This window comes from Prunus mume, linkage group LG6 (assembly GCF_029339155.1).
Source record: "Prunus mume cultivar Tortuosa linkage group LG6, ASM2933915v1, whole genome shotgun sequence".
Lineage (NCBI taxonomy): Eukaryota > Viridiplantae > Streptophyta > Magnoliopsida > Rosales > Rosaceae > Prunus > Prunus mume.
Genome location: NC_142703.1, coordinates 19,710,295 through 19,722,363, shown reverse-complemented (window position 1 = coordinate 19,722,363; position 12,069 = coordinate 19,710,295). Strand labels below are relative to the sequence as shown.

Here is a 12,069-nt window from a genome sequence, read left to right as displayed (position 1 = left end):
AAAGTATCCAAAGAAACGTTCCCACAAATGCTTCTTTGCCTCATAAGTAGAATCCAACTCCAATTGGAATGCATGCCCTTCTTCATCTGTCCAGTTTAAGTTTTTCAATTCATCCAAGTTTTCTTCATATTCTGTCATTCTTTTTATGACATTATATAAATACTAGAGGTTTTCATTTGTTCTTAGACTTGTCACAGCCATTTGCCAATTTGGGGAAATGAGTTTTCTTTTGGTAAAAATTGGGGAAAATTGGTTTTCTTTTAGTAAAAATTGGGGAAAATGAGTTTTCTATAAATTACTTTTCTTGCATGCGGGAAGCCTTTTTTCGATCGAACGAGCTACAATTTTTTTTTTTTTTTTTTGCAATTGTATTTTTCTAGGCACGCATTTTAAAGAGAAAGATGCATGAATTCTAGAATTAGTGAAAAACATGCATCAATTAGTGAATTAGTGAATTAGTGAATTACTTTCATTTGGCAACAAAATGTGATCGAAAAAAGGCTTTTTGCACGTGTGGAAAGTAATTCATAGAACGGCGAGGTAAGTCAAATATGGAAATTCATGCATACTGTAGGGGCACGTGATGGAAAAAAGGCCAATACTTTCCCATGTTCTAATAATTGACTTGGAAAAGGCAAGAGAAAACAAATGTGGCAAAATAGTTTACTAATTCATTCATCTTTCTTTTGTTGGAAAAGAAACTAGGTATAATTGCTATATTAATGCATAGAAAATTCAAAAATAATTTATGCAAATTTTTGCTCAAAATTAATACATACTTAAACACATGTACAATACTAAGCTAACATGATACAAATTAGAAAAACCTGGAAATAATGGTCGATGTAAGTGCTATGCACTTTGTCCTTAAGATTATTTATGTCCAACTACTGTGCTCATGGTTGATCGACATTTGTCCCCCAAGATACAACGACCTTGTCCTTACGATAGTAACACTCCAAATCATAAGGCCCTAGCGAACCACGATTGTGTTGAACTCTTTCATATGGACTCACTTATGAGACTACAAAAATCTCTATAATGCATTATGTAATGAATATGTATATGTAAAAGTCATATCTTAGTCTATCTAACATGTGAAGATCTTGCCTACTTATATATGTTGAGAAGCCATTTTTCAAAATATGTGACTTTATTTGAAAGATCAAGTGATGTATTTGTTAACTTAGAAGATGCATTACTTCAAACTTGAAGAGACATATCTCTTCAATTTTAATTTCCATTTAATTTCAAAAAATTCTAATAAATTTTCTAATTCTAAGTATTGCAGTGGTTGTCTCGGCTCTATCGACGTGAAAGTATAATGTTTAATTAGAGCTATGCGCTACTTATAGTGGATATTGTTGAAGATCATAATATCCAACATAATCTTGAACGTTTATAAGTTGTCCATGATTTGTTTGCACAATGATATTTCAACCTCTGAGGTTTTCAAATTCCTCATTGCCAATTATTATTGCAGCAGCCTGGGATACATATGGCAAACCACCACTTCTTCAAGGTTCTAGAATTTCATCAACATGCACATCCATTGAAGTGAAGGCAAAGACATGATTATAAGCTCGAATGTTTTGCCTAAAATGTCTCCCGAGGGGATGGTATTAGAGGTAGCTTAATCTTTCTATTTAAGCAACACATTTGGAAGGTTTCATATTAAAACATACGGTCTTCACATTTTGGACATGTTGTTGGAGCTGGTAATTGTAATTTGGTAACTCCGATGTTCTCATAAAAATTTCTAGCACAATTATGTGTTCCTGTTATTCCCACTAGACGTTATCTTTGAAGAACATTGGTGTTATGATAAGTTCTATTCTCATTGATGAGATTAAAATATTAGTCTGTTTAGAAAGGAAACAATAGTAATAAGATGATTAGGGATTGACTTTGACTCTGAGTTCAACCCTTGACTTTGACTTTGACCGTTAACTTCAACGTCTTATCTTCTTCATTTGTTTCCCAAGTTTCTTTTATCTTCATTTGTACCTCTAATCTCATTTCTTGATGTGCGATCTATAGGTTCCTTTTAGGAAGGTAGTGGGTAGACTCAACTTCTCTGAGTTGAGTTGTGAATTAAAGTTCACTATTTAATGAAGAGAATATTGTGTGAATGGTGTTGTGTAGAGATTTCTAAAAACTCTACAACCAAACTTTGAGAGTATAAGTCATCTAGCATGCCATATTTAATATGAAATCAAAGGAAGAGCGGAAGCATTAAATAAACTAGGGGTTCATGCAAGTCTCATTTAGTCTCAATCTTTATAAGTCTATGAAAGTGTGCATCAAAGACTCTCTAAATCCTATTTGAAAAAAAGATAAGATGTTCATACCCTTGGAGCTAATCTTGAAATTAAGAATGGTGTTCAAGTAAAGGGAGTGGTCCCTTTGTTGTTGGCTCTTCCTTTGATGTTGATTCTCCACCTTGTAGCTCTCCAAATAGGTACAAAGATATGCACTTGCCCAAAGCTATTCATCAAGGATTGAATGGGATGAGAGAATGAGTAGACAACAAGTGAAGAGTAGTGCTAGTACCCTCACTTGATGTGATAGATTCAAGGGGTTAGGGAGAGAGAGCTTGATGTTTTCTCTATTCCAATTTCTCCAACTTGAAAAACCCTAGGATGATAAGACACCATAGCTACATACTTATAGGATCAAAAATGTCACAAGAGTGACAAAAATACCCCCAAGCCCTAGTGTAGCCCACCCCCCTTGTGTGTCACCTTTTTGCTATCATAGTCCAACACATTAATCCTATAATGTGTCACATATGTGCCTAAGTCCATATGGTCAAATTCCTTTTGAATTTCCAAGTCATATGGGACATTTAATTAAAGTTTCATAACTTTAATTGAATAATTAAATTAATATAATCAATTTAATTACTCTAGTGGCTTAACTAATTTAATCACTCACTTGTCTAACGAGTATTGGTCCCGGTCATCCTTAGTTGACCGTGTCAAGTGTCGGGTCAACTATTTGACCTTTGATCTTTGACTTTTGACTTCGATCTTTGACTTTCACATTGACTTTGACCAAGTCACAAAATCATTCATTCTCTTCTTAATTTCCCAATTGATTCCTTTTCGGTGTGCAATCTTATAGGTTCTAATTAGTGAGGTAGTGGGTATGAATGATTCACTCTGAATCAAGTGTGAATTGTATCCCTCCATACAATTCTCCCTATTGGTGAAGGCTAATTATAATTAGTCCTTACAGGACTTTCACAAGTCATTAGTGACACCTAGCAGTATGTCATGACTACCCAAGCTAAAAAGAATTCATTTAGAGAACCTAGTCAGTTTGTGATTACAATGCAATTCGATCATTCTCTAATTCAATACTCTATGTCATGTTCTCGGGATATGTAAACTTGTGTTAAAATCCCTAATATGACATCTCTAGATTATATGATTCAATTTGATGAAATTGTAAAAGTTCTTGTTTCAATTTTCATCCAATACTTTGGCCAAAGATTCACGAATCATATCTTTGGAGTATTCTCTCTTCTTACTAAGAGTAGAGATTCTTTGTTGTCATTCATGATTCACCTGCCTCTGCGGATATGCTAAGAATCCTGAGGAACACCTTTAAGTCACATTATTTTGATACGACCATATAGTGCTTTCAAAGAGAAACAACATATACACAAGACAACTGTGATGTCTTAGGTCCAATGATTAATTTGCATTATCATTACTTAGAATTCTTTGTTTGACACTTGTGGGTAAGACTTCCATACAAGAATTCTAAAGTTGATCACTTTCAGTGGACTCTATCTTCTACAGAGCACCTGCATATCTGTCTCAATGTCTCTACACAAATGACTTGAGACTAGTCATCCTCCCAATTAAGCAGACATAATGTGTACTAGTCTTTGCGGGTCACCATTGTCCAATTGGTGATCCTATGACTATGAACATTTTAGGATACAATATTTATACGTATGGAAAGGTCTCGTGCATCTAACTTCTTTAGACCACTTTCCATTTATATCTTAATCCATGGACTTGCTACTTTGTGTACGTTATGTATCTAAAGCAACGTTCTTGCCCATTTGATTATTATATATTATTTTCTTAGAATTATCCATTTTTATATTGGCTTCTAGGGCACATATCTAACATTTAATTCATCCTATTGGTGAAGATCGGCTAAGTCTGAACCTTTCATGACTTCCACAAACCATGGTTGACACCTAGCAGTATGTCATGGTTATCCAAGTTAAATATGTGTAGGGAAGAACCTATTTAAATTGGAATCACTATGCAATTGAATCCGTCTCTTACACAATACTCCTTATTCACATTATTAGATAATAGAATCTAATGTTGAATATCCTAATGTGAATTATTCCTTTATATGATTTGAAGACTTCTTCTTTTAAATCTTATGCGTAGAGATTTGATCAATCATATCCTTTGAGTATTCTCTCTCCTTACTGAGAGTAGAGATCCTTTGTTGTACATTGATTTGCCTTCATGACTTTATTGAGAGTCCTGATAAACACCTTCAGGTTATGTCTCCTACAACAGAATTGTATAGTGCCTTTAAAGACAAACAACACAGCCACAAGATCTATAATGTCTCAGGTCTAAGGATTAGTCTGCACCATTACAATCTATAAGTTTTAGTTTGACATATGAGTACAGACTTCCATTATAGTTTGATCACTTCAATGTACTTGTTCTCCTGCAAGCACCTACATACATATCTTGGTGTCGATACACTCAATGACTTGAGACCTCGTCATTTTCTACATATAGAGAACATATTGTGTGTACTGGTCTTGGCGGAATATTAATGCCCAATTGGTACTCTTATGACCAGGAACATGTTTAGGATTAGGGATCATGATAAGTCGCGATGCATGCAATCTCATTACATAGTTCTCATGTCCACTTACATATTCCTAGGACTATAGTTGTTTTACTGTTATGGAATATGCCAAATATCATGGTTGTAAACAACTGGTCTTGCCCATGAATAACTTAATAAGTCATTACATAAAATATCCATAACATTAATTATTGTATAATTATTTGGCTTTAAGGGCATACTACTAACATCTAAGTCCACCATAAGGCAATTGTGTCCAATTCGAACAGGCTAGTTGCCTTATATGACTTAAGTGCATTGTACTTCGAACTTGATTGCTAGGGTGATTAGCATAATTCTCAGCATTAAAAGACTGGAATGTGTGCTCTCCTGTATCTTCTGTATTAAGGAATAAGGAAGAAATGAGTTAAGGTATTGTTGTTATTTTCAAAATTGAATGAGGTTGAATTGAGTGACTACCATTGTTATTGAAATTTTGTCTAACTCCACCATAAGGCAATTGTATCATGTTCTAACAGGCTAGTTGCCTTATATGACTTAAGCACATTGTATCTGGAACTTGATTGCTAATGCCTTCATTGAATGGCACTATGTTAGGGTGGTTGCTACTGCCGTCCTTGAATGGCACTATGTTAGGTTCTTGGACTTCTACAACACCATAATTGGCTCACTGTCGTTGGCTTTCTCTCTCAAATACATGTGCATTTTGTTACTTCGCAAATATTAATCACTCTCTAAACTTTTTATTTATTTATTTTGTTATGCAAATATTATAATAAGTTTATGACTTTGTGTATATTTGTTAATCACTACAAAGAATAGTAATTGTAATTTTTTTTTTAAAAAAATAACGGAATGCTTAATCCCTCTATATTTGTTTCTTTCTTTTAGTTGTTTATTTGAAGTTGTAAAAGTATTGGTAGTGATTTATTTTATTTTATTTTTTTTTTTGGTTATGGAGGAATGATGTGGGGTGTGAGGGAAGTGGGGTCAAAACTACAAGGAACTGCACCTTTCACACGATTTGGCCTAGTTTTATGAGTTTGTATTTTTTCTTCTTCTTATTTTACTGTGTTTTTATGAAAATAATCATCCAAATTCTAAACATGAATTTCTCATGAGCTATTGGTTTTTTTTTTTCACGGATGTTTCTGTCCAATTTTTTTCATGGAGCCTGTGAGCTCAACTGTTTTGGACTGTATAATAGTAGGGATTTCATTAAATAAGTGCCTTGGTGGTATTTGGAATGTTTTGTCATTCTATGTATTTTGTTTTATATATATACTAGCCCATGCGTGTGCTAATTGGATTTCTTTTTTCTTTTTTTGTTTTTATTTTAGAATTAAGAAAATATAAAATGACTAGTTATGTTCCATAAAAATAGGATCCCTTATTTGATTTTGTTTTTAATTTTAATTTTTAAATAGAAAAAATATAAATTGACCATATTATTTTCATTTAATTAATAATTTCAATTTTTAATGTTTGCATCAACCAATGACATTTTCTGGTATTTTGAATGTTTCATAATCATTTTCTATCTTTTTTTATTGTTTTTTGATGTGGGCCTTTCGCTTTCTATATGATAGCCAATTGGTTTTATTTTTTATTATTTTTTATTTTAGAATTAAAAAAGATAATGAATGGTTGTGTTTCATAAAAATATGACGCATTATCTGATTTTATTTAAAATTTTAAAATTTTAAAATATGAAAAAGTGTGACTTTACCATATTATCCTCATTTAATTATGATAATTTTAATTCTTAATGTTTATATTAATTAAAGACACATTTTCTGATAGAGTAATGCAACACTTAATACATTTTTATCTCACATTTCCATACTTCATGATGTGACATGTTCATATCATATGTCACATCAATTAAATTAATAAAGTATATTTTAATATATAAAAAATGCATTAACCATATTAATTAGCTAATGCGGTATATACATATTAGTTGTCTGTAGAAATAAGAGAAAAAGAAGAAAACAGAACAACACAAGTTTAACGAGGTTGGGCAATTTAGAGCCTACGTCCCCGGTGGAGTTTTAGATTCTTATTCATCATATCATATCAGTACAACAGGCTGCATATATATATATATGCAAGCCTTTACGTTAGAATTAATAAAGGCTTTTACAAGACAATACAATGTTGGAAGATGAAGAGTTTCAGAATTGTAAGAAGACGAGGAGTTTCCAGCTGCAGTTAATTAGTTTACATATTCCAATACTGTCACATCATGTAGTATAAAATTGTGATATAGAAATGTAGTAAGACTAGTATTCTTCAAGGTATTTTGAATGTTTCACCATTCTTTGCCTTTTGCTCTATATATATAGACCTCATTTAATTAATAATTTTAGTTCTTAATATTTGCATTAACTAGACGCATTTGTGGTATTTTGAATGTTATATCATTCTATATATATATATGGAGAGAGAACTGTTTTTATGAGATTTTAACTAATAGATCTGAAGAGAAATTGGCATGCGGTGAAGCTTAGAGCATCCACAGTGAAGTGTATGTTAAATATACACCCCGAGTCACCGGAATCGTCTCCACTAAAGAGAGGTGTAAAAGGATGTAAATTTATATCACCACCTTAGAGGTGTAAAATAAAATGTACATTTACATCCAAATTTACATCCCTTGCAGGTAGGACCCACCCGAGAAAAGAGAAGAAAAGTCAGATAAACGGCTGGGACCCGCAGCTACAGTAATTGCTGGAAAAATTGGCATAATTATTGGAATGAAAAATTGAAAAAGGACATAATAGGAATTTACAGATTTGGCGTTCGAGCTCCGATTGGGGTCCATAATACCTTCCCAAAAAGGGAACGATGTCACAAATCATACACACTGCTTTGCAGTGATATATGGTGGATTTTTGGCTTTTGAGGTCGTTTAGGCTTCCAAAACAGCATTTAAAAGTTAGATTTTAATTTTTAGGTTTTTTGTTTATTTTCTATTCTTTAACCTATTAGGTACTTTACGATCCAACGATTCTTTTTGAATGAAACCGTATCTTCTCCGAATTTAAATATTTTTAGGTCCATTTGTTTGAAAAATTAATATTAACCTAATACAAAAAAAATTAATTTTATAAAATAAACACAAAATACAAATTTAACATAAAAACGAATTAAGACAAACAATACAATTATACATATTAGATTTACATTTTTTCTCATTAAAGCAAAAAAAATAGCTTTACACCCGAATTTACAACCCAGTGTGGATGCTATTACATTGGTTTTTCCAAAGGCTAGAAGCCTCTCTCTCTGTTTCTCAAAAATAGAAATAGATGACAAATGCTTCTTCACCATGGCACCCAAGCTACTCTCACCCCTCTTCCCATGGCTCATTCTACTGACCCTCCTGCTCCTCTTTATCTACTCTTCACTCCTCCCCTTCGACACCCCCTCTCCACTATCCCCACAACACAAGAAAATCCCCACTTTACCTTCCTGCAATCTCTTCAATGGCCATTGGGTCCAAGACCCCAACCGCAGACCCATGTACGATGAGACCTGCCCATTTCACAGAAACGCCTGGAACTGCTTAAGGAACAAGAGGGACAATATGGGTACCATCAATTCTTGGAAATGGGTCCCTCAAGATTGCGTTTTGCATCGGATCGACCCGGTTCGATTTCTGGGTCTGATGAGGGATAGGAATATTGGGTTTGTCGGCGACTCTCTGAATGAGAACTTTTTGGTGTCGTTTTTGTGCATTCTGAGAGTGGCCGATTTGGGTGCTAAGAAGTGGAAGAGGAAGGGGGCTTGGAGAGGAGCTTATTTTCCTAAGTTCAATGTTACAGTGGGGTATCATCGGGCAGTGTTACTCGCCAAATATGAGTAAGATTGTTAGTTTTCTATGCAATTCTTTCATGGGATTGTTTTGCTTCTGCTACCTAGTTTGATTTATAAGTATGCATGGATGTTTAGTGTAATCTAATGAGAAGAATAAATGTTGTTATGTGCTACCATTACGTATATTGTTACAAAAACGAACAAAGTGCACAAAAATATGAACCTTATAAGTTAAATCAAGCATCTTTGGGCATACAGATGATTTAAGGTTGTTCAAAACAGATTGGTACTGACATTGACGAGTTTGGTGGATTTAACCTTAAGCAACTTAATTTTGTATCTGGAGGAAACGGATGTTTAGATATTAATGGATATGCATAAGTGAAGTGTTTGGAAAATTTTCATTTCTTTCTTGCTTATAACATTCTGTTTTGGTGTTCCCTGAGGTTTGAGGGTAACCTGTGGCGGTCTTCATCGTTCCCCTTAACTGAAACTCAATCTAGAATCTTGTTAGTTGTCTTTATCTGAGTTTCGTATTCGTCTGAAAAAAATTCTGAGAATGGAAACCTCACATGCTCATAGCTCATTAAATCAAGGTGGCAGCCGAAACAGCCTGCACGTGGTGACCAAGATGGAGTGAAAGGAATATATCGAGTAGATGTTGATATTCCTGCTGATGATTGGGCCAACATTGCTGATTTTTATGATGTCCTTGTTTTCAATACTGGGCACTGGTAATTATCTTGTCCCTTCTCCTAATTCACCGAAGAGGTTGGTTAATGAACTGATTTATCCAGCGTTTATTTATATTTTGAAAATTTTAAATTCATGCCAATAAGGGTCTTAAATCTAGTTTTACTAACATGATGATGGTCCTCTTTCTGTGGTACTGATGAAATGACTTCTTCTATTCCTTATTATTAATGGGACTTTTATTGAAACATGAATGCGGGGAAAAAATTTATTGACATAGAGATAATCACACACACACACACACACACACACAGAGGTTGTGACTGGTTCTGAAATGAACAGAATAACTTTAAGAAATATTGAAGTCTTCAAAAAGAAAATCAGAAAGCTCCCTCTTAATAATGGATACACTAGCGCTACACTCAAATCTCTTGTTCAATTTGTTTCATTGAGCTGGCACCTCATTAGTTGGTTTGCATACTCTGTTATCCATTCATATTTCTGCAGAAAACAGCATGGAATTACTAAAGAATTTGTGCTTAACTAGGTGGAGTTCTGATAAGTTCCCAAAAGAGACTCCTCTCACTTTTTATCGTGCGGGCAAACCAATCTTACCTCCCCTTGACATATTGGATGGATTTAAAGTTGTTCTTGAGAATATGGTCTCTTACATACAAAACAAACTTCCTCAAAAGACGCTCAAGTTATGGCGGTTCCAATCACCAAGGCATTTCTATGGGGGTGAGTGGAATCAAAATGGCAGTTGCTTGTTCAATAAGCCCCTTGAAGAGCAGCAGGTATGTATTCATGATGGCTTTCCTTCGTTATGCCACTTACCATGGTTTCATATATGAGCTATAATATCAGTTTGGTTCGTTTCCATTGTGGAACAAAATCCTAGAACTTTCTTTCAAATTTTATTTATGTGCTCTGGAATATTCATGAACAATTCATAACCTAACTATGGCTTGAAATTGAAACCAAATCTCGTACTTCATTTTGTTTTTCTCTTTCCTCTAATTTTTGTTTAGACGATACCTTGCGCCCCCCCTGTTTTATTGAGAAAATCATATAGTAATACCTCGACAGCTTGACTTGTGGTTTGACCCCAGCAACAATGGACCGAATAAAGAAGAAAGACTGCTGAATCATCTGATTGAAGACACTTTGCAGCGAACCGATATTCAATTGCTTAACCTGACTTATCTGAGTGAGTTCAGAGTGGATGCCCATCCAGCAATTTGGTTGGGACAGAAGGATGCTGTTGCAATCTGGGGCCAGGACTGCATGCACTGGTGCTTACCTGGTGTACCAGATACATGGGTTGACATTTTAACAGAGCTGATCCGTATTGGATTGGAGATAGGATGATGAACACTTGGTAGAACCTATGATCTGAAATTGCATACAAGGATGACTTTCACATAAGCTGAATTGAGCCAAACCAGCGTATTCTTTTTGTACACGAAGTAGGACAAGATAAAGGTGGGCATTGGGTGCATACAATCACAGCCCAAGTCTAACTGGGAAATTTGGAGGCAGCTTATAGATGGAGGAAAGCTGCTGTTCCTTCTCTTTCGTGAAGGAGAGTGGCATGGTACAGATTGCACTCAAATTGTAACACAATCAAATCTAAGAGAAATTTTTTTGTAACAAATGAGTAATGTTCTTTCATCACTTTTCTTTAATATTATTTGGGGAGGCTCCTGGATCCTTACATCATGGCTTATGGATCCTCTAAGTCAAAAAATTGGAATAGCCCAAGTATGTAGGATTGGTTTTTAATGTATTTAATCGTGACAGTGTTGCTTAAAATAGCGTCTCCATTTTCATTTAGGCTTAAATGCTACAGTGCCTCCTGAAACATTGGTCAATTCTCACTTTATCCCCTCAAAGTTAAAGTGACCTACTTTGCCCCCTTGACCAATGTTTCGTGTTTCACTTAACCACTTTCTGTCTATGCCATTCCAAATCCCGTTAAACCAATGACGTGGCAGGGGTAGTTTGGTCCATTCAACTGACTTGGGATTTTTCCCACCAATATGAGGGAGTGACGTGTACATGTGGAGCCCACCTCTAACATCTGATATAGCTCCAACGTTCTAATTGATCTCAGTTGGCTACGGAACCAAAAAAATCTGAAATTGGCTTCCTCTAAAACCCTAGAAATCAGAGGTTGGGTTCCACGAAAATTGAAGATGAAGACTGAAATAGTTGACAGAGGAGAAGAGTTGGATGTGGCGGCATCGCGTTGCTTTTGTGGGAAGATAGCTCGCTTACAAACTTCATGGACTAAGGCGAACCCACTTCGAAGATTCCATGTTTGTCCAAACTCATCAAGGGTAAGTTATATTGTTGAAAGTGTGTAAATCCGGTTAAATTTATTTATTAATTGGTATTAATGTTTGATGCAAATGAGGAAAAAAGGATGTGGGTTTTTTGTTTGGGTGGATGTTGAATTTCCACCTAGAGAGAAGGCACTGGTGAGTTGGCTACTTAGAAGATTGAAGGAACTTGAAAAGGACGTTGGGCATCGTCAAGCAAGAGAAAGAAAGTTAATGGTTATTCTTTCATGGGGTTTAGTAATGGTTTTGTTTTGGCAATGTCTGTAACAACTTGGCACAAAATGTGGCCATTGCAATGGAGGAATTAGGACAAGTCTGATTTTGCAATTGTATGTAAAATATCATGTCT

General features: G+C 34.8%; 1 protein-coding gene and 1 pseudogene across 2 annotated transcripts; one reads left to right on the top strand and one right to left on the bottom strand.

The window, feature by feature from the left end:
- Window positions 1–1,349: 1,349 nt before the first annotated feature.
- LOC148916371 (uncharacterized) lies at window positions 1,350–7,609 on the bottom strand (annotated as a pseudogene).
- A 499-nt stretch (window positions 7,610–8,108) lies between these two features.
- TBL12 (trichome birefringence-like protein (DUF828)) lies at window positions 8,109–11,190 on the top strand. Of its 2 annotated transcripts, XM_008238837.2 has the most exons (4): window positions 8,109–8,727; window positions 9,279–9,416; window positions 9,923–10,172; window positions 10,465–11,190. In XM_008238837.2, exons 1-4 carry the CDS (start codon window positions 8,195–8,197, stop codon window positions 10,744–10,746), a joined length of 1,203 nt encoding a protein of 400 aa, XP_008237059.2. In that variant the 5' UTR covers window positions 8,109–8,194; the 3' UTR covers window positions 10,747–11,190. The 2 variants fall into 2 exon arrangements, with proteins under 2 accessions (XP_008237059.2, XP_088911375.1); XM_089055249.1 differs by lacking the exon at window positions 9,279–9,416 and having other exon boundaries at window positions 8,118–8,727.
- The last annotated feature ends 879 nt before the right edge of the window (window positions 11,191–12,069 follow it).

What these genes read in the sequence shown, in the direction of transcription:
- TBL12 (XM_008238837.2), top strand. Translation starts at nt 8,195, where the DNA reads ATGGCACCCAAGCTACTCTCACCCCTCTTCCCATGGCTCATTCTACTG. An exon ending in GTGTTACTCGCCAAATATGA is followed by an intron (nt 8,728 to 9,278) that starts GTAAGATTGTTA and finishes CATTAAATCAAG; the next exon opens with GTGGCAGCCGAAACAGCCTG. An exon ending in GTTTTCAATACTGGGCACTG is followed by an intron (nt 9,417 to 9,922) that starts GTAATTATCTTG and finishes GTGCTTAACTAG; the next exon opens with GTGGAGTTCTGATAAGTTCC.